Source organism: Numenius arquata, chromosome Z (assembly GCF_964106895.1).
Source record: "Numenius arquata chromosome Z, bNumArq3.hap1.1, whole genome shotgun sequence".
Taxonomy (NCBI): domain Eukaryota; kingdom Metazoa; phylum Chordata; class Aves; order Charadriiformes; family Scolopacidae; genus Numenius; species Numenius arquata.
Genome location: NC_133616.1, coordinates 40719699 through 40747600, shown reverse-complemented (window position 1 = coordinate 40747600; position 27902 = coordinate 40719699). Strand labels below are relative to the sequence as shown.

The 27902-nt window shown below is 38.2% G+C and overlaps 2 protein-coding genes across 2 annotated transcripts in view; both read left to right on the top strand.

Annotated features, from left to right (window-relative positions):
- Window positions 1–2954, top strand: part of MAMDC2 (MAM domain containing 2) — a 64289-nt gene extending 61335 nt beyond the window's left edge. Inside the window, exons 12-14 of the mRNA XM_074166403.1 lie at window positions 241–500; window positions 1558–1642; window positions 1973–2954. Of these exons, the coding sequence (XP_074022504.1) occupies window positions 241–500; window positions 1558–1642; window positions 1973–2034 (407 nt within the window). The 3' untranslated portion in view covers window positions 2035–2954. The remainder of the gene's footprint in view (window positions 1–240; window positions 501–1557; window positions 1643–1972) is intronic.
- Window positions 2955–7159: 4205 nt separating this feature from the next.
- SMC5 (structural maintenance of chromosomes 5) overlaps window positions 7160–27902 on the top strand; it is a 49093-nt gene continuing 28350 nt past the window's right edge. The window contains exons 1-10 of the mRNA XM_074166661.1: window positions 7160–7346; window positions 9823–9964; window positions 11109–11161; window positions 13327–13489; window positions 14643–14777; window positions 15922–16062; window positions 20343–20504; window positions 25037–25108; window positions 26021–26276; window positions 27432–27586. Coding sequence (XP_074022762.1) covers window positions 7204–7346; window positions 9823–9964; window positions 11109–11161; window positions 13327–13489; window positions 14643–14777; window positions 15922–16062; window positions 20343–20504; window positions 25037–25108; window positions 26021–26276; window positions 27432–27586 — 1422 coding nt within the window. The 5' untranslated portion in view covers window positions 7160–7203. The remainder of the gene's footprint in view (window positions 7347–9822; window positions 9965–11108; window positions 11162–13326; window positions 13490–14642; window positions 14778–15921; window positions 16063–20342; window positions 20505–25036; window positions 25109–26020; window positions 26277–27431; window positions 27587–27902) is intronic.

Sequence of the window (27902 nt, the reverse complement as noted above, 5' to 3'; positions counted from 1 at the left end):
GCTATGTCTTTCATCAGATATAAACAATTTTTAAGTGTTCTTACATTAGTTTTCGCAAATACTACCATTATTGCACTGCAGAATTATTACAATATCACAAATACAACAGTCCATGGCATAAAAATCTCTATCAAAATAGTTTCAATCATAGTTTGTTATATAATGAGCATGTTGAGTGTAATTAACATGCTGAGAGAATGTATTCTATGCTGCTAATATTTGCTTGTATATCTTTTTAAGGATACTATATGTATATAGAGGCGTCTGACATGGTCTATGGACAGAGAGCATACCTAGTTTCAAGATCACTAAGGGGAACCTCTGGAAAACAGTGCCTGACGTTTTTCTATCACATGTATGGAGCTGGGACTGGATTATTAAGTGTTTATCTAAAAAAGGAAGGTGATGAAGAGGAGATTCCCTTGTGGAGGAGGACAGGGGAACAGAGCATCTCATGGCTAAGGGGACTGATAGAATATGAAAGTGATAGAAATTACCAGGTAAGAAGAAACAAACAAAAAGCAGGGAAAATGGAATACTGAACTGAACTATGTGGTAGAATCCAAGGTTTAGGTTGTACTAAAAAAAAATGAAAATCTTAAAATGTAGATAGCAATGAGTGGACACCTGGACAGATTGAAGTAATGTGTAATTTCTTACAAATGAAGGTAGGTAGGGAGTTACTAAAGACATGAATAGGATGCAGAATAGTTCATTAATTCATTAATAGAAAATTATTTTTTAAAAGTATTTAAATGCAGTTTTCCCATCCTGTCTTGTCAGTAATGGTAGTTTTTACTTAGATCCCTTGTGCAATTTCTTTTCCTTCAGCTGTCTAAAGCCCTGTCTAGATTTGACCACTGAGCTGTGATAAAATGGCTTCTTCTTGCAGGATGGTCTTTCTGAAGTGTCACCAGAAGCAAGGGATGATGCAAAGCCAGAGCTTTGCCTTTGGTTTCCACAGTGCCCTCATTTCAGTATTGCCAGAGACAAAGCCTGCTTTGGTTTTTCTGTCAAAGAGGAAGCTGAAATTGCTATTGACTGAAACATCACTGGGCACAAAACTGTACTGGCCATTAACCAAAGATGTTGTGTGTGGGTTTTTTAATCACTTTGCCTTAAGAGCCCAGAAATTAATCAGAAAAAAAGAAACCTTTTACTGAAAAGCAAGTTTAGCTTCATCAGTAAGACCGCAACATACTATTGTAATGCTTTTTTTCCCCCCTCAAGTCTTGCTGCATACAGGAAACACACATTGACACATTTGGGCTGAAAAGCAAGACAGAAATGCCACATCACAAGAGAAAATTTATCAGTGGTCCGTAACACACAGCAAGTTCTTAACAAATTGTAACAACAAATGTGGCTCCTTTGGCATTGCACACACCAGAATTGTCTGACCAGGGCAATCAGTCTGCTGATGGAGCATACAGGTTTCTTTCCAAGAATCTGGCTTTTAGGACATACTAGATCCTTGACTAGACTGCACGGTGGTGGTTATTTTTTTTAGTCCTTCCTCCTTTGGGATTCATGAGAAGCCATGTCTTATCTTTACAGATTATTTTTGAGGCAATCCGTGGTGTGTCAATAAGAAGTGACACTGCTATTGATGATATTCTGTTCCAGGCGGGACCCTGTTTGGGTAAGTGTTTAAACATACTTTGTTTCTCTTAGGAGACACCTAGCAATTCACAATGCTTTTTGTAATTAGACGTGATACTTCTTCCCTTGAATACTCACTGAATGGATCTGAATTTAGTATCATGCTGATGGGCTAGCGCGGAATTTTTTTTTCTAATAAAATGTGAGACCATCCTCAGAATCTGGACTAGTAAAGACGCTGTAAGACTTTTAAAAAACCATATGGCTGTCCCATTTAAATCCAGCATGATAATTACATTCTGTCTTAAGCATTCTTATGTATGATAAAAATACAAATAATTACAGTATTTCCCCCTTCTTTGTATTCTAGAAGTGGAAGAAATTCAATTCTCATCAGGCTATCCTGACAGCTTAAACGAAATTGAGTATTAAATACAGTCTGCTGAAAGGAGTGATGTGCATAGAGGATTTGTATGTGAGAAACTGCACAAACTGTCTATTTGAAAATATCTTTTAAGAAAATACTGGACTGGTTTGAATATGCACCAATGTATAGGAAGAACTCAAGAGCACTCATGTTCCTTGCCTTTGCAATGAAATTATTGACTCAGGGCTTCTTAGACTGTTTTTTTATACATTTTTTTCTCTTTTGCATGAGGTATCAGTTATTATATAAAGGCTTCCCATTTTGCACAGAAAATTCATTTTAATGCCTTTAAAAAAAAACAAACCACAAACAACAAACCAAACCTTTCTAGTAGATAGGTAAAAAGAGGAAAGTAAAGATGCACAATTAAAACCCAATATTGTGTTATCTTAAATCTGCATTCAGTGAATGTTTTGTGTTGGGTACAGAATGGATTTTTGTTAAGGAAATAATAAATATTTTGAAATAATAAAGAAAATAGTATTAGCTACTAGTAATAGCCAACATGTTAAGTGCAATTATTCATGATGACAAATCTCTCTGGGAAACTCTTAATGCTCTGCTGGCAATTTTTTGTGGTTTTGTATTCTTTTACTATAACAAATATATTTGTTGTCCTTGCTAATAACAAACTCACTTTTAGTGTTCCAATATAATTCAGTGTAAGCTGCTGACATTTTGAACTATATGAAATGAAAGCCTTGGAAGCCATATGTTTTCTGGCATCCAAGTCTTGGGGATATTTTAATAAATCAGTTTGTACACTCGCAGAGATGTACTTACACTTTAGCCAACCACAGATGCCTTGCATTTATATTAATAGGAAACTGAATTCACACAACATGTTAATTTTTAAGATTATATGTGTTTGTTTGTAAGGTTTTGTTTTGAAATTATTATAACTTCCTAATAAAATGTAACTTTGAAAAGCATCTTATTGCTCTGCTATAGACTTTATAGTTATTGGTGTAACAAGAAACAACTGAACCTCATGTAATAGCCCGAATTCAGTATTTTGAATATGAGGAGAATGAAATGTGTGTGTCACATCACCTAAGACAGCTGACAGAAAGCAATCTGATCTACTACACGGAGTTCCTGTATCGAGCCATAATAATTATACTTACAGCCACCACATTCAAGCTGTTGCTGCAAAATGTGAGCCCTGAAAAGTGGGAATAGCCTTTGCTCCTTTCAGAACAAAGTACACATTTTTCCTAATGGCCTATAAGGATCAACAGCACCTGGGACAATCTAGCCCCTTGCATCTTTAGTAAGTTTTCATTTTGGTGACACAAACAATTGAAGATTGTCACCGTTGGCAGCTGGTTATCAATGTGACACTCTTGCTATTCTGAAAATGAAAGCAACCAGAAACAACAGACTGTTTCTTAGGAGTCCGTACAGTTTTACAGTTCTTCTGTAAAGCTTATGCTTTGGTATCAACATTCAGATCAAATCATCTAAGCAGAAAACAAGTGAAAATTAAGTGGTTAAAATCATCAGGCTTGGTGGTTTTCCACACTTCTGATGGGACTTTTCTGTAAATGAAATGAAGCACAAAGTGTAAAACTACTGGACTCCTGCCTCCAACAATTTATGCAGCTCTGCTTCACTCCATCAAGATAATCAGATTTAGGCTGATACGAATAAGAACATAGGCGAAGTGCTCTATTCTGCTCTTCACTGGGCATTCTCTAGGGACCTCACTGGTATGATGATTTTGTCAGTACCGAGGGCAGTATTTATCTATTGGGTGTGAAGCACTGTCCTGACAGGAAAAAAAAAAAAAAAAGAAAAAGCTTAAGTTCTTCCTTCAGTATCTGAAAACTAGGGAAAGTGCTTTAAGATTTCTCCACTGGCAAACTTCAGTTTTATGGAGATAAAAAACATTCCATCAGCTCTGTCCAAATAGGAAACCCCCTGTACAACTAATTTCTTCCCTGGATCCATTTTTATTTACTGTTTGTTCCTTTATCACTGCTGCAGTAGCTGTACAGGGAGAGCTACAAAGAACAGTTCTGAGACTTGCTACACTGGGCCTGTTTACTGTCAGATCACTTCTTCAAAAGCTACTGGAGAACCTACAAGTAATTGCTTTGATCCCAGTTGTGGCACAGTCCATAAAATGGAAATGAAAAAGAAACCTTCAAAAGCGCTGTAACATCCCAAACACTAACAGGCCTGTATTTGATTGCTCTAAATGCAGCTTTGTGCTGGAGTGGAACTCAGCTTGGCCTGAAATCAGAGGAAAAGCCCTTTCATTGCCCTCTTGTTTAATACTCTTTTTAGTCTTTAAATATTTTTGATTTGTTGACATTTTATTATTAGCCATGTTAATTTCCAAAAAGAGGGCCAAATTCAGTTCTCAGTTGCACCAATGGAAAACCAGAATGACAAAGTAAAATTATTCCAACTTTACACTGACGTAAGTGAAACTGTATTCTGGCTGACTATTGTGTCACACGAAAACAGACCTAACATAAATCCAACTTTACAGTGATGAAGCTTCACTAAGAACAGCTGAAGCTGAGCACTAAAATCCTTGGCATTTTATTTACCTCAATCTGAACACAATTCCCACACTTAAGACACCCACTGCCCGAAAAGGACCACTGTGTAAGGTAAAAGGCTGAAAATAGCATGCTTTTCATGCAACATGATACACTGAGTCAAAACGTTCTACCCCTCACATTTTGAAAAAGAGAAGACATCAATCTTGTCCTATCGCAAACAAAACACTAGGTATCAAATGTCAAATTTACTTAATTTTAACATTTCCTTTGGGAAAACATGTCAGGTTTCTTAGTTGCTTAAGTATGAATAAATCAACTTTGAATACTGCTTTACATCACTTTGACGTGTATTCATCTTCTTGCTGCTTTCTTCCCATCCGTCCTGTTTTTTTTCCTGTGTACCTCCTGTACCTGTTTTTCCCACCTGCATATGGTTTTTCCGAACTTGAGCATTTTAGGTGTCTGTCTTAGCCAGTTGCATATTCTGCTATGTTCCTTTGCTCACTGCAACGTACTGTGTTAGATCTTGCTGCCGTTATGTTCCGTATTGCTTTTACATCCTCCCTTTCTTCTTTCAAGAGCCCCTCTTGGTCCTGCCACTACCTACTTTGCGGCCTTTGTTGTCTGCTTTCTCCAGCTCTTACCAGCATCCATGCTCGCCAGATCCTGAAAAACACTCCTTGACAAAATCTGGGAAAAACAGGTATCTTCAGCAGTCTCCAGTGGGAATATGTTAAAATGGTTCCACCTCTGTCCCGTTTGTCTGGAAGTCACTGTTACTTAATGAGCCCAACTCTACCTTTTTGGTCTCCAAACTTGAGACATAATCAATAAAAATTGTATTCTTCTAAATCGGTTAAGTAAGACATTACCAATTAATAAACCAACTAATATTCTAGTTAACTAATAACCACCAATGTGACTAATTTACAATGATAAAATTTTGCATTCTATTACACAGCTACTACAAAGCTATCATCACAAATTTATGAATGACATACTTTGAATTTTACTATCCTTTCCCCTCCATACCACATCGTATCTAGGGTGCATTTCTATGCTTTGTTGTTCTATGCCAAGTCTTCTGGACATGGACCTGGTAGAAAGTCCAGTGGGTTATCCAAAGAGGCTGGCTCATGTCCTGATGGGCTTGCACATGCCAGTCAGCTTCATTACTATCTGTGGGCATCTCCACTCATACTGCTGGAGCATGTTTCCTTTATTCTTTAACGGATCCTAATCTTTCCTCCCTTGTTTTTCCCCTGTGTCTAGAACAACTTTTTCACTGCCCTTGTACCTCCCTTTGCCTACCTAAATTCCCCTCAAAGAAGCAACCTGCCTTAAATTACTTTTACCGCATTGGTAGCAATTCTGTTACATCCATACCCAAAGATGCTGTACTGGTGTCTTTACCATGGTAGTCTTGGTCTTTGCAGAGTATAACAGATATAGTTGCTTATGTACAGGTTGCCTTGCAAACCTCCGCATGCTAGCTATATGCTTCATATTGGAAAAACATTGTTTTCCTTGTAATCTTTGTAGGAGAAATCACTCTAGTTACTCGATTCCTTTACCTAGTGCCACTTAAGCATAAGCAGTTTGTTATCTCTTGTCTTTCAGCAGTTCTTACCAGGCTCCTGGTCCCTCATAAAAGCTTTGGCTAGTTACAAGGCCTTGGTCTCCAGCAGTAACTCTTGGTCCCAGAGAAAAAATAAAGCATGTGGGGAAGGTAAAGCACCTGCAGGAGTCTCAGTAACGCTGCTGATCGCCCTGCAGTCAAGGTGCCAAGATCTCACACACACACATTCCTCGAGGATCATTTCTAAAGGAAATCTATCCTTCCTACAGACTTCCTGATCTCAGGAAGTAACACCTGTAAACAACGTTTTTTCCCTGTTATTTTGTTAAAAATTAAGAACAAGCAAGCAAGCCCAGACAGGTGCTGGAAGATGAAAACAAGAGGAGTTCGCTCGCCCGGACTGCCAGCCTGTCCCCATGAAGGAAGGCAAGGGGACACTGAGACAAGGCGCCCGCCTCTGAAGCGCAGGCTGCCCCCAACTGCTCGGCTGTGCTGCCACCTTGTGGGAAAGCCGCCACCACCACTCTCCCAAGTCGCGTTCTGCTACCCAGCCGCCGGGGAAAAGGCTGCCAGCGGTGACAGCCGAGGGGAGCCCGCGGGCTGCGGCCCCGAGGACTGCCCAACCGCCATCCCACTCCTTCCGGAAGCACCCTAAAGGCGGACCCCGGTGCCGGTCGCCCCTCTTCCGAGGGGTGAGCTCCGGAGGGGGGCGGCCTGTGGAGGCGCGGCGCCCGACTCTTCATATCCCGTACCGGCCGGGAGGCGGCCTCAGCGCCGGAGGACCGGGACCCCGGAACCGGGACCGACCCGCCGCCTCCCGCCTCATCGACTGAAACCGAAAGTAACACAACTTCCCTCGCGGCTGGCCGTTACCGCCCTGCGCTCCTCTAGCCAATGGGCACCAGCGCGGCACGCCGTAGGCCAATGAAAGGCTTCACTGCGTCCTAGACCCGGCCCCATCAACCAATGAGCGCGCTACTCCCCTGCCCGCCGTTTCCCGCCTGCCAATGAGAGCCAGGCGGGGGGCGGGTCCTTGCGGCGGTTGTTGGAGGGTGGGCTGAGGCGGGGGCGGGGGAAAGATGGCGGTGGCGTCGCCGGGGAAATGGAGCCTTGGCCCCCGTCATATGGGCGCCGGCGGCAGCGCGCGAGCCGTGAGGAATGCTGAGGCGCGCCCCCTCTTCGTCGAGGGCTCCATCGTCAGGATCTTCATGGAGAACTTTCTGTAAGTGCGCGGTCGGCGCTTCCTCATCCCCGGTTGCAGAGGCCAAGTGGCCGCCATTGGCCGCGGGGCGCCTGCGGGCGCGGGGACTCCCCGCCGTCTCGGGGGTCGGTGGTTACCGTGAGCGGTCGCGGCTTCCCCCGGCCCCCTTTTAAAGGTGGGGTGGGGCGGGGGAGTTGGCAGTTAAGTCGGGACGGCCAAACCTGGAGCAGGGACGGTGTCGTGCACGGAGCAGGGAGTCACCCCTCGGTTAAACGGGGGGCCTTGGTAAGGCCTTGGATATCGAGGTGAGTCCGGGCTGGAAGAGGGAGTGCGTGAAACGTTTTTTTTTCCATGGAAGGTGATGATTTGCTGAGAGCAGGGAGAGGACCTGCTATGTGGATTACGAGTCCCGTGGGTTCTTGGTGCGATGTCACATCCCTTGGGGTGCGTTCCCCAATGGTGGTCCTGTTGGCCCTTCTACCTCCACGGTGGTGGTTCCTGTTGTCTGTGTCAACCTCTGCATGTTTTTTTTTTTTCTCCCTGTTAGGTGATTGCCAAGCAGTGGAGGAGGGGAGAGTGCAGAAGATGTTCACAGGGCAGCAGGGACAGGCCTTGGGAACCATTAGGATAAAGTGTCTGTGATGTTATCTTTTGCAGGCTATCTCCAGTTTCTGTGTATTGGGAATACCATTCTTTTTGGAGCTATTACAGTTACTAGTAGAAGTTTTCAGACTGTTTTCTTAGTGCTGGTATGCTAATAGCTCCATGTCAGCCTTGAAAACAGTTCTCACTGGCATAGTTCGTAGGTCATGCAACAGGTGTCAAATGAAGCTTCGAACATAGTAGTTTAAGCTTCAGCATGAAGGGTTCAATTACCTTCTCTTCCAGAAGTACATGGATTATCTTATTGTCTTATCATTAGCTGTTTTCTGTTTCTTTTTTGGTGTTAGTGTCTCAGTTCCTCTCTCTGTGTTTGGTATAGTGCAGGAATAGAGCATCAAATGATGGAGCTTATTATAAATTTGGGATGTTACCTATCATACCAACATTAATGGCTTGTCTTGAATTTGGATGCTAGGGTTTGGTCTCTTCCTGTAGTTGCTGTTGCAGTAGGCATGCTGGATACACGCAATGAAAGATGTCTGATACAATTTAAAGAAAAAATGTATCACTGATAACAGGGTAATGTTTTTGGTTCTTGTAACTCAAGAAAGCTACTGTATCATGTATGCAGACGGAGTTCAGCAGAGGGAAGGGATGTGAACCTTAGGAAATTCAACAAGGCCAAGTGCAAGGTCCTGCATCTGGGTCATAGCAATCCCAAACACAAACACAGGCTGGGTAGAGAATGGATTGAGAGCAGGCCTGAGGAAAAGGACTTGGGGGTGTTGATGGATGAGAAGCTCAACATGAGCTGGCATGTGTAGTGGCAGCCCAGAAAGACGTTTGTATCCTGGGCTGCGTCAAAAGCATCATGGCCAGCAGGTCAAGGGAGGTGATTCTGCCCCTCTGCTCTGGTGAGGCCCCTTCTGAAGTAGCGCATCCAGCTCTGGGGCCCCCAACATAAGGACACGGACCTATGTGAGTGGGTCCAGAGGAAGGCCGTGAAGATCATTAGAGAGCTGGAGCGCCTCTCCTGTGAGGACAGGCTGAGAGAGTTGGGGTTGTTCAGCCTGGAGAAGGCTCCAGGGAGACCTTATAGCAGGCTTCCAATACCTAAAGGGGGCCTACAGGAAAGGTGGGGAGGTGCTCTTTGTCAGGGAGTGTAGTGGTAGGATGAAGGGTAATGGTTTTAAACTGAAAGAAGGTAGGTTTTGATTAGATATTAGGAAGAAATTCTTTAGTGTGAGGGTGGTGAGATACAAGACCAGGTTGCCCAGGGACGTTGTGGAGGCTTCATCTCTGGAAGTATCCAAGACCAGGCTGGATGGGGCTTTGAGCAACCTGCTCTAGTGGGAGATGTCCTTGCCCATGGCAGGGGGGTTGGAACTCTATGATCTTTAAGGTCCCTTCCGACTCTAACTATTCTATGAATCTATCATTCTTGCATAGCTTAAGACCCAAGTACATTGTATGGGTTAGACGAGCGGAATCTCCTTCCATGACTGCAGTGCAGCATCCAGCTGGAATTAAATGTAGCAGACTTGACTGAATTAACTCAATTTTCTTTCTGTCTTTTTTTTTTTCATTATGTAAAATAATATGATATCCTAGTAAGGTCAATAGAAATTGTCATTATGTGACTGGGTTTAATTCTTTATAATCATTTGTTTTGAAAAAAGTTATTGTTAAGTACTCAGGCTGGTAGGAATGTATTTCCCAGTGTTTTATTGCAGTGTTAGATTTCACTCTGAATTTTTTTACAAAACAGTATTTGAGGCTAGATTTGATAAAATTATGTCATATGTTATATTATCATGAAATGTTTTTAAGCAAGTACATTTTTTTCAAAGTGAGATAATAATTTTTTTAACCTTATAAATACTATGTTTTCCAGAACGTATGATGTTTGTGAAGTACATCCAGGACCCAATCTGAACATGATTGTAGGTGCTAATGGAACAGGAAAGTCAAGCATTGTTTGCGCCATCTGCCTGGGACTGGCTGGAAAACCTTCTTTCATAGGACGAGCTGATAAGGTAACTATGAACTTTTGGAATTTTCATGTTTAATCTGAATTTCATTAAGAGCCCTGTGCAGCAAAGGAGGGGGAAAAAGACTGTCTTCCTTGGTTTGCTTTATTTTTATAAAAAGTAAGTTGTCCGAATTGTAGAATAACCTGGTCCAGAGACAAAGGCTTTTATCAAAGGGATTTTGCCTTACTTGACTTTGTTGTCTTGGCTGAATTATGAAATGGAAACACCTGAATTGTACTAGAACCTGAGTAGACTAGAGGTTATATTTCAAGATGTCTAAGCCTCCACAGTGGGGGAGAAAAACACCACTTAGTGCATAAATAACATTTGATTAGAAATACCAACTAAAGGAGAAATTAAAAAAAAAAAAAAAGTCTAACTTAATTTTCCAGGTATATAGAAACTCTAGAAATAACTTATCCTTAATGTGTCTGAGAATTTATCTAAAAGCATGGAGCCACTGGTCTTTCATTTAAATGGATGTTGGATTGTTTTGGGTTATACTACTATTATTTTCACTTTTTGCTCCCAAGAGATGATGTGTTGATGTAGTAGGAAGTTTGTCAAATTTTTAACTTTTGCTTTCTTGGAAATTCTGGTTGGATGGAATATTTCAGTAGATTTCTGGAGTACTGAATCTGGGTGCCTAAATGATTGTACATATTCTCTGGTTGCAGCTCAGTCTTAGGCAAATGTAAGTATGGAAATTGTCTGCATGGCAGCACTGTGTGTTGCTATTTTCATTGGCTTTTCGTGTTTATATATAGTTTTTTATATTGTTAGAATTGGCAGTTCTGCTATTATAGATATTTAGCAGTGTCTTTCATTTGTATTGCTTTTGTTCTCTGAGTTCATGAGAATTTCGTCCTTTCTGTGGATCTGCTGATTATAATTTGTTCAGTTTGGGAGGTTGAAATTATTAACCTGGGGAGGAAGTTTTAATGCTACTAGTTGATAAGGAAAATAATAGTGTCTTCCTTTATTTTTATTTAATATACAGCCAAAATAAATTCTAGATTTTAATTGTAAATTTTCAAAAAAATATCCCATTAGAGCAATTCTATTATACAAATACATACTTTTGTTAGAGGTTACATTTTAATACACTGTTGTTTTACGATAATAATTTCTGTAATTAATTTTGTAGGTTGGTCTCTTTGTAAAGCAGGGGTGCCTGAAAGGTGTAGTAGAAATTGAACTGTAAGTAGTAAAATGTATTTCCTCATCCATTTTTAATTAGATTATTTCCCTATGTAATCATTCACAAAGTTATGAAAAAAAATCTGGTGTACAGAGGTCTGTCTTTAAGCTGATGATTTATTATTTTTTTTAACCCAGATTTTGAAATTTTAAGGTTAAATAATTATGGCATAAGAAATAAGCAGTCATGGCTGGTCTTGATTTCACTTTGTAAAGCATTTTACCTTGTCTTGATGTACAAAGAATATATAGATAAAGTTTGATGTATATGGCTTGTTTAGCTTATGATTGCATTTAAGGTTCATATGATTCAGATACAGTCAGTTCTGCCATCATGATGTAGTGTTTGGAAATTATTTTTAAAGAAGAAAAAAGAAACAACTAGATGATCTGCCTTCACTGCCTTATGCTGATACTGCTGGTATGAGGGACTCCTCTATATTCTTACTGAAAACATTGCATACTAAAACAAAAGAATAAATAAAAAAAATGTAGGTCACATTAATTCCTTCAGCTAATGCAGTCTTACAGGTAAGCTTTTGCAAAACAAAGCAACTGAAAATCATTTGGAATTACTCTGTAAAATTGCACCAGTAACTTATGGTTACAGGGCAAGATTACATGCTTCCTGTAAGTATTTTTTTTTTTTTTTTTTGACAACTAAAGAGAGACTATTCTAATAGAGTTCATAAATGGGTCCATTTTTGTGGAGATCTTAAGATGGAGCTGCAATAGCACAGGTGGTTTTGATAAGCCTTAGCCTGATCTGTTTGTCTGAACTAAATAGAACAGATCAGATTGTATAAAAAGAAAATTGTCTACAGGGAAAAAGATATACTGGAAAAGACTTTGAAAAAATCCTACCCACTTTCATTCTTGTGGGAGTAATCAAGTAAGACGTTCTTTGGAGACTGGTCAAGTAATGGGTCAGGAGGTAGGATGTGTTTCAGGTAGATGGTGTGATAGTTTCAACACAGATACATACCAATGTTACTTGAAAGTCTGAAGAGAGACTTGCAGAATGTGAAGACTTAACATTTCTACTGTAGTGGTTGAAATGTAGTCCAGTCTGTCTAATTGGTAGACAGTAGTTAAATGCAACATCTAGGGTGAGAGAGCAATGATGCAGGAGATAGAACTGCTTTTTGACAGGAATTTTAAAATTTCAATAAGCAAGCACTGTCTTGGTTGAATTTGGCCCTTGGATTGTAATTAAAATTAAGAGTTATAGTAGTAAAATGTCCTTAATTTTATAAAAGAAAGGAGCATGGCTTTGTAGGCCTTTTGAAGGAAGTCTGACATATTATAATAAGGTGGGTACTTGGGAGGAAGTAATCATGCAGTCTTCAAGAAGTAGTCTCATATCGCTATGGCACTTAGAAGCTGTTGGGTTACTTCTACTTTGAGCTCTATTCTTAAGTCTGCTAAGATACACGACCTCCAAACTGTTATGAGCCCATATCCTTCATCTTTAACAATATGCTGACTGAACAGACACTGGTCAATTTCTAAATCAAAATGGTGACCAAAATTTCACAAGTTTATGACTATCTCATTGCTCATTTGTTATTGATGCATCTTAACCAGGCTAAATTTTTGAAGGTAACTGTTGAGCTAGAGAACTCTGTGGACAACTAGTGCGTGTTTGCTGTTCTTTAAAAGTAGAAAATGAAAACAAATTAGCATTTTTCATGCTGCATGGTACTATTTTTATTCCCAAATGGAATGTGTATATATATATGACTTATTTATGTAGTTCTGTACACTAATATCTTTTTACTTTAAAGGCATAGAGTTACTGTGCACCTCCAGCATACCAATTTTAAAAAGTACTAAATGTCATATAAAAATACATGTTATATAACTATTCACATCTGTAACAATTTGTAAATGGTTCATACGTTCAGCGTGAGTATGTCATTTATAAAAATAACTTCCTCTGAGCTAAGATTTGCAGAGATTTGATGTTTGCCATGTGAGATAAATTAATCACTGAAGTACTGGATGTTTTCTGAAATGTGAAATGTGAATCTGCTGCTACTGTCCAGTTAATTTATATTAAATGTTTAGATATCTTAAAGTTTGAATGCCATAACTAACATACTTTGACACTTGGTAGCCTTTGCATACTCTCAAAAGTGTAAACACTTCTTTTTATTCATCAGGTCTAAGGCACCTGACAATATCATTATCACACGTGAGATTCAAGTGGTGAACAACACATCAGCATGGTTTATTAACAGAAAGCCAGCAACCCTGAAAATGGTAGAAGAGCAGATTGCAGCCTTAAACATTCAGGTGGACAATTTGTGCCAGTTTCTTCCTCAGGTATGAATGAATTTTGAAAGACAGTGGGTGCAAATGGATTGCTGTGTTTTGAGAGGGTTTTGTTGCTGCTTGGCTTTTGTAGCACTTCAGTGATTTAATGGGACAGCAAAAAGAATGAGAGGGATGAGGTAGCCATACTGGTGTGATAGTGAGAGAAAGGATGAACTGTATGACCTTTAAGGCTCACTAATTGGGTGATTTTGTAACTGCTGTCAGTTGACACTGAAAGGAAAGCTGCTGATGTTCCCCATGTTGGTGTTTGAGTAGCAGCACTAACAGTGGTATCTCTTGGTCTTGTCTGTGCTGCTGTACGGATGTTCTTAAACAACAAATCTGTAGGGAAATTTTTATAAGGTCTTGAGATCTGCCACTGTCTCTGTACCTTTACTTGCATGGTTCCTGTAGTTATGCATCCCTGACTTTCCCAGTCAGTCGCTACATGCGCTTTTCTCTGGTTATATCCAGTCAGTTCCTCCCGATTGGATCTTGTACTTGGTAAGTAAAGGGAAGTAGTTGCCTGGATTTTGTTCTCCAGAAAACAGAGCAATCCTTCTTGTGCTTGTGTGCGCGCATGCATTTCATACATTCTACCTTCACATACTAACCATAATGTTTCTGCTGCAAATCTTTACAAGATCTTTCACAAGCATTTTTCCTACTTGTAGTTATCAAAAACAGTTATGGTTGTTTAGAAATGTCTAGATTAATGGAGGCTTGAGCTGTAGGGAGTAACTTCCTGAGAAAATAAAAAAAATAAAATAAAATATTTTCTTCAGACCAAGATTTCTCTTTAAATTAGATTTGTTTTCAAAGAAAGTATGTGATAAACATACTTGAAAAAAGCTGGAAAACTATTCCTAGTTGGGTTGTTCCCACTTAATTAATGCTGTACTAAAATTCCTCTCTAGTGGCAAATTTCTGCTTTAACGTACAGGTGAGGTGCAGACTATTTCTGAAAGGAGGGTTTTGTTGCTAGTCTGAGATACAATCCTATGCCAGTGAAGTTAAGCATAGGATGGCTGTCAGGTGGTGTTCATGAGAAGTAAGTTACAGTATTTAAATCTAGTATTACGGTATTATTTAAATCCAGTATTACTGTCTTGCACTCTTCTAACTAGTGTGATATTTTTGTAACTGTTTTTTTATTTTGTAGGACAAAGTTGGAGAATTTGCAAAACTGAGTAAGATTGAGTTGCTTGAAGCCACTGAAAAATCCATTGGTCCTCCAGAAATGTACCAATTTCACTGTGAACTGAAAAACTTCAGAGAAAAAGAAAGAGAACTGGAGGTAAACATGCACATTATAGAGACAGAAGGGAGTGACTATAGGGAAATTAGCATGATGAAATGTAATGTGAGATCTTACAGAATTAGAAGGTGGTATTTATTTACAAAGTCTGTGGTAAGTTGATTTTACCAAATCATGCTCATCTTCTCCCAGAATTTATTCACTCCAACACTCACGTGCTTGGAAGCACAAAGACATGTGTGCTAGTGCTGTGGACATAGAGAACAAGGGATGCCAGTTGTCAAGTACTCATCACTTCTCTGGGATTCTTGACTGGCAACAACTTTTCTGGACTGGTCTTTCATGCCTTTTGGAAGTCATCAGCTGTTATAGGGTGGTCCTTTGGTTTAATCTTGCTGACTTCAACTTCCATAAATTATGGACAATATTGTTGCCTGCTACCTGTTCTTCCTGGTTTGGAATATTAACAGGCAAGGAGGAGAAGGGAGAGTGTATGCAATAAGCTGCAACCTTGTTGCCATCCTCGTTTAAGAACACAGGGTCTTTCCTTGACAGTTAACTTGTACCGTGATTTTACCAGAGCACAGGCTTAGTGATCTTTGCAGAAATAATGTAATCCTTGCAATTACTGCTATTACTGGGAATGGTGTCTTGGGCACAGTGTTCTGGGAACAGTGTCTGTTGTTAGCCATACAGGCCATTCATTTAATTTGTTGTTCTGCTGTTTCTTCTTGTGCTTGTGTGCGCGCATGCATTTCATACATTCTACCTTCACATACTAACCATAATGTTTCTGCTGCAAATCTTTACAAGATCTTTCACAAGCATTTTTCCTACTTGTAGTTATCAAAAACAGTTATGGTGGTTTAGAAATGTCTAGATTAATGGAGGCTTGAGCTGTAGGGAGTAACTTCCTGAAAAAATAAAAAAAATAAAATATTTTCTTCAGACCAAGATTTCTCTTTAAATTAGATTTGTTTTCAAAGAAAGTATGTGATAAACATACTTGAAAAAAGCTGGAAAACTATTCCTAGTTGGGTTGTTCCCACTTAATTAATGCTGTACTAAAATTCCTCTCTAGTGGCAAATTTCTGCTTTAACGTACAGGTGAGGTGCAGACTATTTCTGAAAATTGTTTTCACAAAGTAGATACTGTAAAACACGAAAATGTATATTCTTACAGAACTTGTGCAGAGAGAAAGCTAACTCTTTGGAGAAAATGAAACAGAGGATTGAACGATACAAACAAGACGTTGAGAGATACCATGAGCGCAAGCGCCATCTAGACTTAATTGAGATGCTTGAGAGGAAAAGGCCATGGGTGGTAAGTTTTTATTTTCTTTTCAGTGTATTTTTTCTTACCTAACCTATTTTTCCCTAATACGCAATATTAAAAATATTGCCAAAAGTTTCTTTAAAAGTAATTTGACCAGAGTAACTTGAATCATTACAGTTGCTTGGAAATACTGTTCTAGGCCTAATTTTGATCAGAGGTTTGCTTGCATAAGTAGCTGGCCTGAAGAAGCTGGTTGAGAAGTAACTTAACTAGTTACTGCCCATTTAGGACAGCCAGTAATATGGGCCAAGAGTAGTGCTCCCTTTATTCCTTGCAGGCACAACTGGCTTAGTATAAGCTGTGCCTAGCCAGTTCCACTTGCTTCTTCCAGCTGTAACTTTTTTTTTTGTTTTTAACAGAATGTTGTTTCTGGGGGCTTTGGTGTTGGTTGTTGGGTTTTTTTTTTTACAGGCTTCCTTCCCCCTTTGCTAATTTTAATTTATTAGTTGAGGTTTGGTGTGCATGACAAACCATGGTGAATATAGATTGCCAGTATCAAAAATGTTGGCATTTGGAGAGATGGACATTTTAGACAAATTTAACAAATTTAAAAGAGCCTAGAATTAAGGAAAGGTCACCTATACAAAGCAAAATAAGTCTTTCTGAACAGTACTTTGATCATTATAGTTTAGTTCAATGTCGAATGGTCAGTCAGATTAAATTATTTATAAACAGTTTAAGTGATGTGGATTTTATTATATCGAAGCAGTATGCTGTTTGTCTTGTTTGCAAACTTTATAGAATTAATGAAATACCGATACATCTTATGAAAACTTATATATAATATTTGTGGAGGATGCAGAAAACTTTTGTAAGGTATTTTGCAATTTTGCAGATAAAAGTCTCACATGGGTATGCAAAGAACTTTATGTCCCTTGTATCTTGGAAGAGCAACTGGATTCAGGGAAGGTACTTTCACTACCTTCAAAGCTCTGTGTTAACAGCACAGAGGGATATAGGAGCAGCAATTGAAGCAGACAGATGTTGGTAGGTGCTAAGGAGGTGGGCTGTACGCTCTGTGCTGTTAGGATTGGACTTCTGCACTTGCTGAATGATGCAGGTTTTCCCTACTAGACGTGCAATAGGCTGGCTTAGTTAAAAAGGAGAGAGTGATTTTATTAGCAGAGATGTAGGTCTTGCGTAGTTAGTGTAGAATGATACCAGTTGTTCTCTACTTTAAGATATTTGCAGATACAGAACTCTGAAGGCTGGTCAGAAACTGGCAGGGATAAATTAAGTTAGGAGTCTTACCTGCTTACCTTAGATTGCCATCCATAAGTTTGAGAATAGTGCTTTTACTTACGTGTTTCTTAAGCAAATTTAGACAGGCTTCTTCACACCTTACTCTTTCACTGCTATCTTCTAGACAGTTTGCATTCCTGAGTATATTAAATACTTTCGGTGGGTGCACTCAATTTGGAGAAATTTTACTTTTTGGCCGCTGAATCCATAGAAAAAACAGTGTGTTTTGACACCTGTGTAAAGCTCCAATTAGTAGTACAGAATCAGTAGTGTATAGCAGATTATCCACAGGCAAGTGACTTCTGGTAAACAATCTACAGGTGAAATCGAGGGTCATCAACATAACTGTTTTACTACGTAGAAGGTAGAAGATATTTGACCTACAGGCTACAACAAAATTTCACATTCCATTGTGATCTTCAATGTACAAGATAATTGCTGTTTTGTGATTTGTCAAATTCTCATTGATCTCTTGGTATCTTCCTATATTTCAAAATACCAAGCTCTATTTAAAAGAAAAAATGCATTCTCTTAGAAGAGCATATTTCTTTGTCATCTGACCTTGCACTGTTTAATCCTAAGAATAGACATTTTTTGATGTCTTAAAATTGGGTTCACCAAAGTTGGGAGTAGCATGGGAGTTTATTCTTCCTTCTGTGCATGTTTCCCTTCCCCCATTCTCCTCAAAAGGTAGGTTTCTACTTGTAGACAAAACTTGCCTAGCTGTTTAGAATTGCCACTGTAACAAGAGAATAGCTAGGTGAGCCTCCAAAATAATCAGGAGGCAGGTGTATAAACACTGCAGTATGTTATGAAATGGAGAAGACAGGCAGCCTGAAAACAGATCAACTGAAATAACATGCTAGATTGTCTCTTGGTTCTAACGGAAAAGAGGAAGTCTAGGGCTGAACTTGTTTTACTGTTTGGACACTGGAGAACTGCATTTTTATTCCGAAGACTCCACTGATCTTCACCTGAGGAACACTTTTCTAGTCGAGTGTTTTTTCTAGTCGATACCATCTGCTTCTGTATGTGGAGGATTATACACCGTTTTTATGTATGTCTATTAGGCTTTTGAACATCTGCTTTAAATTCCATGAAATGGCAGCGTGAAAGATTTGAACTCAAAGATTTAGGGGACATTTTATGTTCTTGTCTGTACCTTAATGGGACTTCCATCAAATGTTTGTCATCTACAATTGGTGAGCAGATGTAACGAGCTACAGGTTTTTTTGACATAGCCCTTCTTTTGTAGGGTTTTAAAGAAAAGGGGTTTCTTACCCCTCAAAGCTTAAGCTTAAGGTAATACAGAATACCATAAGGTATACTGTCCTAAGGTAATATAGCAGCAGGAGGTGCTATTCCTCCTACTGTAAATTTCCTGAAAACACGTAATTCTGAAAATGTGTTTTCACCAAGCTGTATCTGTTCTTCTTTTCCTCCTCTTCCATTCACAATAGAGAAAAGCTTTGTTATGTAGTTTAGGCGAAAATATCTCTTGGGAGGGATGGAATCCTTTGGAAGTTCTGCAGATCTTTAGCTAAATGCATAATTGCAAGCATCAAGGTTATCTGCTTATAGGTTACTAAAATACAGAGGCCTACTGCAAGTCAGGTTTTCTTAAAGTGATAAAGGGATTTGCTGTATAACAAACATGTCATGACAATTTCTTGGGAAACTTGCCTGTACTTTGTACCTGAAAAAATGAGGTGTAGTTGTATGTGTGTACGTTTGCTTCAACCTTGAAATATACTACCTTATTTAGAGAAGAGCTAAATGTTAAGCTTATTCTATCCGCTAAGTGGAAGTACAATTGTTTTACCTCTGTAACTTTGTAATGGTGGCTGGTGATCATACTCCACATCACAGAATTACAGTAGCTTTCTTCAAATACTTTTTGGCTTTCTGAAAAAGATTCTATGAAGAAAGAGTTTGGTTTTAATAGCCTAAGTTGATTTATTTGTGATTAATTTTGTGTGTTGACAAGCAGGGTAATTAAATAACTAACTAGGAAAAAGTGGTTGCAGATAAAGCAAAGTTTGTTGTTAGGCTATCTTTATTATGTTTTTAATCCTCCAAAGCTTGGAATAATCCAGATACGTACTGTAAACCAGGAGCTTTCTTTAGTGCCTGCCAAATCCAACAGTTTTCCCTTCCTGTGCAATCCCACGTACATGTATCTACTCCTCCTCCTTCTGGTCTTCTGAGCATCTTTTTTTCTCATAAACCTTAACAGTCATTGAAACTCATCTTCTTTTTTTTGTTTTGTTTTGCTTTGTTTGTTTTCATTTTTTTCCAGAGGGGTTTGTTCTGTCTGTGGGAGTTTTTTGTTCTTTTTTTTTTTTTTTTTTTTTTTTCCTTCAGAGCGCTAACACAAAGTAAATGACAAGTAGTGATTCCTTCAGCCTAAATCCCACCTTCTTGGAGTGGAAGTTCTTGGTCACCACACAACTTACCATTTCTTTCTTCTCAGGAATGCATCTCCAGTTAAACTCCTTAGATAGTGACTTCTCTGGTATTTGTGGTGTATGTTTCCAAAGTTCTGTTCTGCTGTCTCTCTCCTTAGTTTACTTCAGGGTTATGTCTGTTACCGGCTCTGATCTGTCCAGCTCCTTCCTTTTCTTTCTCCTGAAGTTTTCTGTGGTTATTTGCTTCTTAGCTTGAGGACTACTGCCTAAGTAGTGCTCTAACTATGGACAGAAGGGGCTAATGAATTACTTTTTCTACACCGGTCCCAGATGGTCTTAGAGGCAAGCTAATTGCACACAAATCGTTCATGTCTTCTGCTACTTAAACTGCATGTTATTTAAGAACCATTAAATGTCCTTTTTCACTGGGGACTAAATGATCCCTACATCTCCGAGTCATAGTGACTAGTAACAGGGGACTACTTAAGTAGTTGCTCTAATATTAGCTTCTGAATGAGACTTTTTCTCCTAAAACTCATGTACAATTCAGTAAAATATTAGAGCAGTATTAAATTACTGGAACAGAAGACAAAAGTCTTTAATCGCTTTACTTCCAAGGAATATGAAAATGTTCGTCAGCAGCATGAGGATGTGAAACAAAGCCGAGACCAAGCCAAGGAAGAACTGAAGAATCTGAAAGAATTGCAGTCCCCAGTAACAAAAAAAATCCAAGAAACTGAAGAATATTTTAAGAGTCTGGATATGAAAATCAGAGATAAGGTAAGCATTTAAAGTTCTTGGTTAATGTATGTAATATTTCAGGTGTTCCATGTTCAGCCTTGGAAAGTGTAAACCAATAGCTTCTTTCTTTCTAGTGCGCCATAGTGATGTGTTTCAGAAGGAATTTTTCTGAAATACTCGTGCCCTCAGCTCTCACTGTCTTCTCCATGTCTCTGTTCCATTAAAAGCACTAAAATTCAAAGAATACATTTCTTAGTAAACCTTCAGTAGCAACTCTGAAAGTCCGCTGTCTTGGTATTATAAGAGAAAGCAAATTTTATGATTCTCTTCATAGAACCTTCAAAATCTTCAGGGATATAATTTTACAGTTTCCCTAAATTAGATACTTAGTAGTTACCTGTTTTCACCTGTTCTGTAGTTCAGATTTGTGGATGCTCTATTTATCATCTTAAAACGTAGCCAGTTTAGTAGTTAATTTAAGCTAAATTACAACTTTTCTGGCCTAAAAGCATTCCTCTTAATATTTAACCTAATTCCATAAGTAGAGTATAATTTTTTTATTAGACAGTAATCTTTCATCAGCTGTGAATACTTTCATGCATAAGAGAATTAAATGGTGAACCTACCTATGCCTTGCAGTTTGCTATCTGTTTTTTGAATAGCTGCTCTCTCTGAGGATATGGAAAATTACTTTTTTGGTATCACAAATAAGAAAGTACTGTAATTCTTTGCAGGATTTTAACTGGTATGTACTATTCAGGCTGCATGTACTGTCATTGTGTGCATAGGCTACACAGATTTTTAGTGGATAACCAAAGTTAAATGATACCATGAGAGCGTTTGCTGTAGTGAGTTCTGTTTGAAGGTAACTGATCAGATCCAAGAACTTGGTGTGGAGACACATGTGACACCTGTAGAAGACTGCTGTAATGAAGCATCTTGCACAATCATGGTCTGAAACTTCAGTGGCATTTAGTGCACTGTCAGCCAATGCACTGTCCATGTGCTTTCCTGAAACAAACACACACCCGTCCCCCTACAGAAACAAAAACCCCCACAAAACCAAAAAACAAACCGGAAAGACGAGGCAAACAAACCCCACAGACTGCTGTTCACACCATTTTTGTTCTCCTTGTGATGTAAACTATACCAGGCAATACTACTTACCCAAATACATTCTTCTTATTATTATTATTAATTGCTAAATGTATTCTTTGAAATTTGTGCTCAACAGCACTGCAAGTGTTTATTATGCTCTGATTCAAAATGCCTTAATGTTTAAAAATGTTGCGGTTTTATTGAGGTGGGCTTTTTTTGGGTGTGGTTGGTTTTTTTTTTTGTTTGTTTGTTTGTTTTGTGGTGTTTTGTTGTTTAAGACTCAGTGTACTTCCTTAGAGGAAAGTTAACAGTTTGAAATTGATTTTCATAATGCAGTAAGGGCCTTCATGTTTGAAGTGCTAGGCTTTGTTTTCACTGCTTGGTATTATCCTGCTAGGTTTTACTCTTATCTTTCATTTCAGTTGTTATCCTGGTGTTATACTAATATTTTTTTTTTTCAAACAGGAGAGAATTCTACTGAACCATTGCTATCACAGTTCTTAGAAGTATTAGGCTATATTCCAATAAAAGTTATCCTCTTTTGGTATGATTTATAGTCTGTATGAGAAACCTAGGACAAAACAGCATTTTAGTTTTAACTTGCAGGGAGCATGCTCTGCATCGGCTATTTGCTACAGAGCTATGAAAGAATAACTTGGGGGTATATACTAGCTGACTGACTTACACTCTTGAATCAACATATTTTTCTGCTCAGTCTAAACTTGCAGAGTACAGCTTTCACATACTGAAGACTCACAGGGTTAACTGAAGTGGTGTTTAATTTGGGCCCAGAGAATGAGTTGGATGTATTTTCTTCTACAGTATTCCAGAAGCCAAAGAGATGGGAGAAAGGAAAGATGCTATATTTGAAATAAATAACATATAGAAGACTTACTGAGATATTCTAATACTGCTTTGCAGAGGTTATTTACCATTATTTTGATTGTCATATATAGCTGATACTATGCTGTATAATATAATAACGAGACATTTCTAAGCTTGAGTTTTGTTCTAATATTAAATGATATATCCAAGTCTAATTTGAATGATTAATATTCCATCTTTAAGAAGCCCCCATAAAGTCCAACGTAATAGAAAAAGTCTTAGGGAAATACATTATATACCTGGTTATGGCATGAACAATTTGTATGACATAGAGAAATTAACAAGGTGTTAGAGGTGTATTGCTACTTTTTGAACTTTTTTTAACAGTAGCTCATTTTTGGTACTGAAATATGTTTCCCTCCAACATATTTCCTTAGTTGGGCTGTGAAAGTGAAGTTCTTTTAAAGGAGAATCAGTGCTGCTTGCACTGTCAGGAAATAGTTTTGACCTAAGGCAAAACCTTAAGGCGTTTAAGTACCTTAGCTTAAAATTGCTTAAATTGCTCATTCTTCATTAGTTCTTCCCTTTTTTATAGATGTTGCTTGAATTTATTTTGTTAGAATTTTATCTTTGTAGATGCAAGAATTTGGTGAGCATTTCACAGATAATTATGCTCTAAGGTGGCAGGAGTTGATTAATGGATGATTCTGTTATAAAAACAGTATAACTTTATTTTTGGCCCAAAAGCTGTTTTTTTTAAGCCAAATTTCAATTTGGCATTAAGGGAAAGCAGCTAAGCATTTTAAGTCCTCTCTGTCTTAGACACGTAGACCTGTAGGGAACACGGTTGTCTTCAGGCCCTTTGGTCCAGGCTTATATCCATTATCAAATAACTGTAATCCCGACTGCTTCTTGAGATCTTGCTGTTGGCTTGAGGATATATATGTGAGAGCAGAGATAAACTACGTATTATGTCTTGTTTGCACTTTGTTGGCAAAAAGCCAGGCGTGGCATTATAGATTTTGCCTGGAAGGAGCTGGACTGAAAGTAAAGGCGGCGCTAAATCTGGGAAGAAATTAATGTATCAAGACACTGCATGACTATTTCTCTTGTCTCTGTATGTCAAAACCCTTTTAAGGGTTTGGTTAGACTAAGAATTCTTAGTAAGGTTTTGTGCTTTGGGTGTGTAGGATGTGTAGATTCTGGGGAAAAAAAATTGACCCTTTTTGTAGGAAGAGGTTGATCAAATTGTGAGAGAGAAGCTTAGAAAAGCTTCTGCTTTAGGCTCTTGGAAGTCATTTGAACAGCAATTTTTCTAGCAGTATTTGACAGTATAAAGAAGTGTGTTGTGGTTGTACCATGAAAACCTTAAAGACAATTAGAGTTGTTAATCTGTTCTGCAAGGTAGGTGTACATATAAACTGAATTCCAGTTCCTTACTAGTGTCCTGATTTTGAGAACCTTCAGAATTGTTTTGTGATTACTTTGTGTCAATTTCCTGGGAGAGAGCTTTCTCTTCAGAGTGCCTGCCTGAGGTCTTTGAAGAGAGCATCATGGAATCAGTACTGCATTACAGTCAACTGCAAGACCAAGATGTATTATTCTATGTTGCCTTCATACAAACAGTTGTAGAGTCAGAGTCTAAAATTTTTGTGCATCTTTCAGGTTGTGGGAGGGAAAGATTCTGCATAATTTTATTTTCTCCATTCTTGATGTGTCAGCATTTTTAGTGTGACTCGGTTTGCAGGAAGACATTTCTTCCAGCAAGAGTGCTGTGCTTGTTTGTTTCCATGTCTGCACTGAAATTAATTTACAGTCCTTCCATCCTCCTGCGGTGTTCCAGTATTCTGTTTGCAGTCTTGAGGGTTCAGGGGAAGAGGAATTAAGTTTGTAGAGGAAGCGTAGTACACTTTCACTGTGCTCGGGACTCGGCTGTACAAGTGTCTGGTCAAGCTGACATTAATAAGACCTGCATTGAGCAGGGGATTGGACTGCATGGTGCTCAGAGGTCCCTTCCAACCTATATTATTCTACAGCTCCTGTAGAAGCTGAGAGGGATAGAGAAAGAGACATGCCTACACATGAGCCAACAAGTTATCAAGCTCAGTTGAGTGGGATATAGCTTTAGCACAATGCATTTCAGAGGTAGAGTGACTTTGACAAATTCTGTTTTAGCTGTCCTGTGTGTTGGAATTTAGGCTTTTCTTGCTTCAAATATAAGCTTTCTTCAGTAAAGTTAGTTTGAGAAAAGAGGCAAGAACATTTTGTAAGTGTTAGGATCTGAATGTAACATTTTTATTGAAATTGAGGATGGAGTTATTTTAATTTCAGATTAGGTTAGGAGTCTTCCTCTATCTGTCATGCCTGAATTTGCAGATCTATAGCTGAATGGTTGTGAACAGTTTATCTGCCATTTTTGCAGTTCTTCACAAATTGCTGAAAATTTATGTTACAGATATAAGTAAGAATAATAAGTAAGAATAATAAGTATCTGATGAGTATGACTTTGTCAGTAATAAAATGTTGAATAAATACTTAGTTATGCATATATAGAATGTTCTTTAAAATATGACTGGTTTTTACAAATATAACTATGACTACCTAATTGAACTGTGCCTATCTAATTTAAATTATCTTACCGTATGCAGGCTACTGAAATCAAAGACACTTCTCAAAAATGTAAACAGAAGCAAGATGCTTTGGAGATGAAAGATAAACAAGTGAGTCTTGATATTTGTGACTTTATTGGTGTTTCTTTGCTAATTTACTAATTCAGTACTAGATATAGCATATGCTGTATTCAGATGGAATGGTACTTAAATTCTGCAGTAAAACACAGATATGGGGGGGGCTTGTCTGCTCTTCTGTTAGTAGAGAGGTAAATTTCTCTGAAGAGGCTGCAAGTGCTTCAACACTTCGCTCCCTCCAGTCTTTACAACGCCTATTAGTCAAACAGGTATCACTAAGGGACAGATGTATGCTATGTAAGATCAGTTACCTTAATACAACAAACAGGAATAGAGAGTGTGTGTATACATACTATGTATTACTGTATATTACTATATATTACAGGCTTTCCTTGAAAAGCTACAGCCTCTATGGTACAGTAATGAACTCAGCATTAAACATGCCTACAAATAATCTATGCGAGATGCTAGGGTTATTGCTTCTGTTAAGTAAGTCCAGCATTTTTTAAAAAGAATATGCAAAGATATGTTGTAAAACAGAACTTCATCTAAGTGCTTGGTCAAGAAATTTATAAATTAAATGTATAAGGGTGCAGAGTCAGTGTTGCACATTGAGTTTGTGCTATAGGTTTTATGCAATCTTAGGCTAACTTTCAAATGTGCTAAGGAAGATCTTAAGCTTTAAGCTTCTGGTTTTGTAAAACTAAAGGAACTTCAAAAATTGATTTCAAGTTTTACTGAATTTTTGCTTAAATGTTCCTAAATCTTAACAAAATCTTGTCAGTTCTTCAACTGTTACAGGTCTATTGGAATTATGACAGACTCCTGTGGTTTTAGTGCATGGTTACATCAGCATTTAATACCAGTTGCACAGATACCCTAGTTATTTGTTATAGGTTTCATGTACTAAACTCCTCTAATGTTGGAAATACTCAAAATTCTTAGATTGAAGAAATTCATCAGGCTTTGAGAATGAAAAAAGATGAAGAAATGGACAGACAGAGGAAAATACACAACACTTACAAGTTGATAGAAGACTGGAAGAATGAGCTCAATACAATGGCAGACTCTGAGAATCTTCAGCCACAAACTGATGCCATTAATAATGAGCTGAAAAAACTGCAAGAAGAAAGGGCAAATATTGATGGTGATATCAGTGATATAAGAGTAGAGAAAATGAACCAAGAGAGGGAAAAGAAAAGTAAGTTACTTGGGGTTTTGTTTCTTGATTTTTTTTTTCTTTTTTTTTTTTTTAATGACTGTTCATACAGAATCTATTTGTTCTGCTGTAGTGAAATGATTTGACACATTTACCTCAAGCCTCATGGCTGTATCTTGCATATATAAGTAACAGAAACTGCTTGCAAAATAGAAAGAACAAGAAGATTCAAAAGTAGCAATTGACCTTAAAACTATCCTTCAAATAAATTCGTTTCCTCTGATCTCTAGGCAAGGAGACTACTTTGGCAGTCTAGTTTTTTCCTGTTATTAAATGAAGGTGGGTACTGTTAGCAGGATACAAAAAAACAAACCTGAAGCAAAAGCAGTTTGCTTTGAAGATGCAGTGTTTAAAATTATCTCTTTGGCAGTATATTAGCTACTGATGCTGCTTTTGTCCTGTCTAGAAGAACTTGAGCTAACCTTAATTATAGTAAAATCCTTTATACTAGCCTAGGATTTACCATTAGTTCTTGCTAAGAAACAAAATCCAAAAATTACAGCTTGGCAGGTAGGGTTTGTTGTATATATTCCTTGGTGAGCATAGCACATTTGCACATACCTATGTGTCTGGCACTTAACTTGTCATAGAATCCAAGAAGAAACTGAGGTATGGAGAGACCAAGTGACCTAGGGAAGGAGACACTCTATATTTTACCTTGAGAAGCACAGAAAGTACTCAGTCTCTGTTTCTCCTGAATAGCATATGCTTTTGCACACAGTCGGCTGTAACATACTTGCTTTTCTGCAAGCATGAAATAACACTCAGAGATTGCATGTTCCTAGTCCCACTGCCTCTTTCTGTTGGCATGTTTCTGGTTTTAAATACAAAAGTAGAATAAGTTTTGAAGAAAGGTATTTTTAGGACTAAAATCTTGTGTTTTTACCGTGCTACCACATTTTGTTATACTTTGGGTAAGTTTTAAGTAATTTTATTTTAGATTTTGAGTTTTAATAGTTCTTAAGTTGTTTTTTTTTAGGACAAGCAGTGTCTTGATTGTGGGAATAGAAGCTCTTAATTCTTATAATCTTCTAACAACTTTATTGCTGGAGTAGCATAGTCAATAAATAATGGGAAATGCTAGTTATAATGTGTACTTGCTATGGACTCCATTTAAGAAACTGCCTTAAATTACAGGAATAATTGATCGCCTTGGACAACTTAATAATATAATGAATAGGAAGGAAGAGAATCTTAAAGGGAGATTCCGAGATACACACTCTGCTCTTATGTGGCTAAGAAAGAACAAAGACAAGTTTAAAAAAGAAGTTTGTGAACCTATGATGCTTGAAGTAAGAAAATTTACTTGCATATCACTCTAACCAGTTAATGTTTAGTTTATTTACACCTTGTAATACTTGAAGAATGACCTTTAAGGCTTCCAAGACACATCTTGAAATTTACAATTAAATGCGGGCTATGTTAGCATGGTGAACTATTTGTAATTTTAATTCTTTAGGCAATGTAGTAATATTCGGCATTGAGTAGGATGGGGGCTTTTCCTTCCCCTTCCCTCCTTAAGAAGGAATCGTTTATTAAGGACCTCATTGCAGATTTCCTCTAAGGTACATCCAGTTATTTAGACCGAAGTAGGTCTTATTTGCTGCT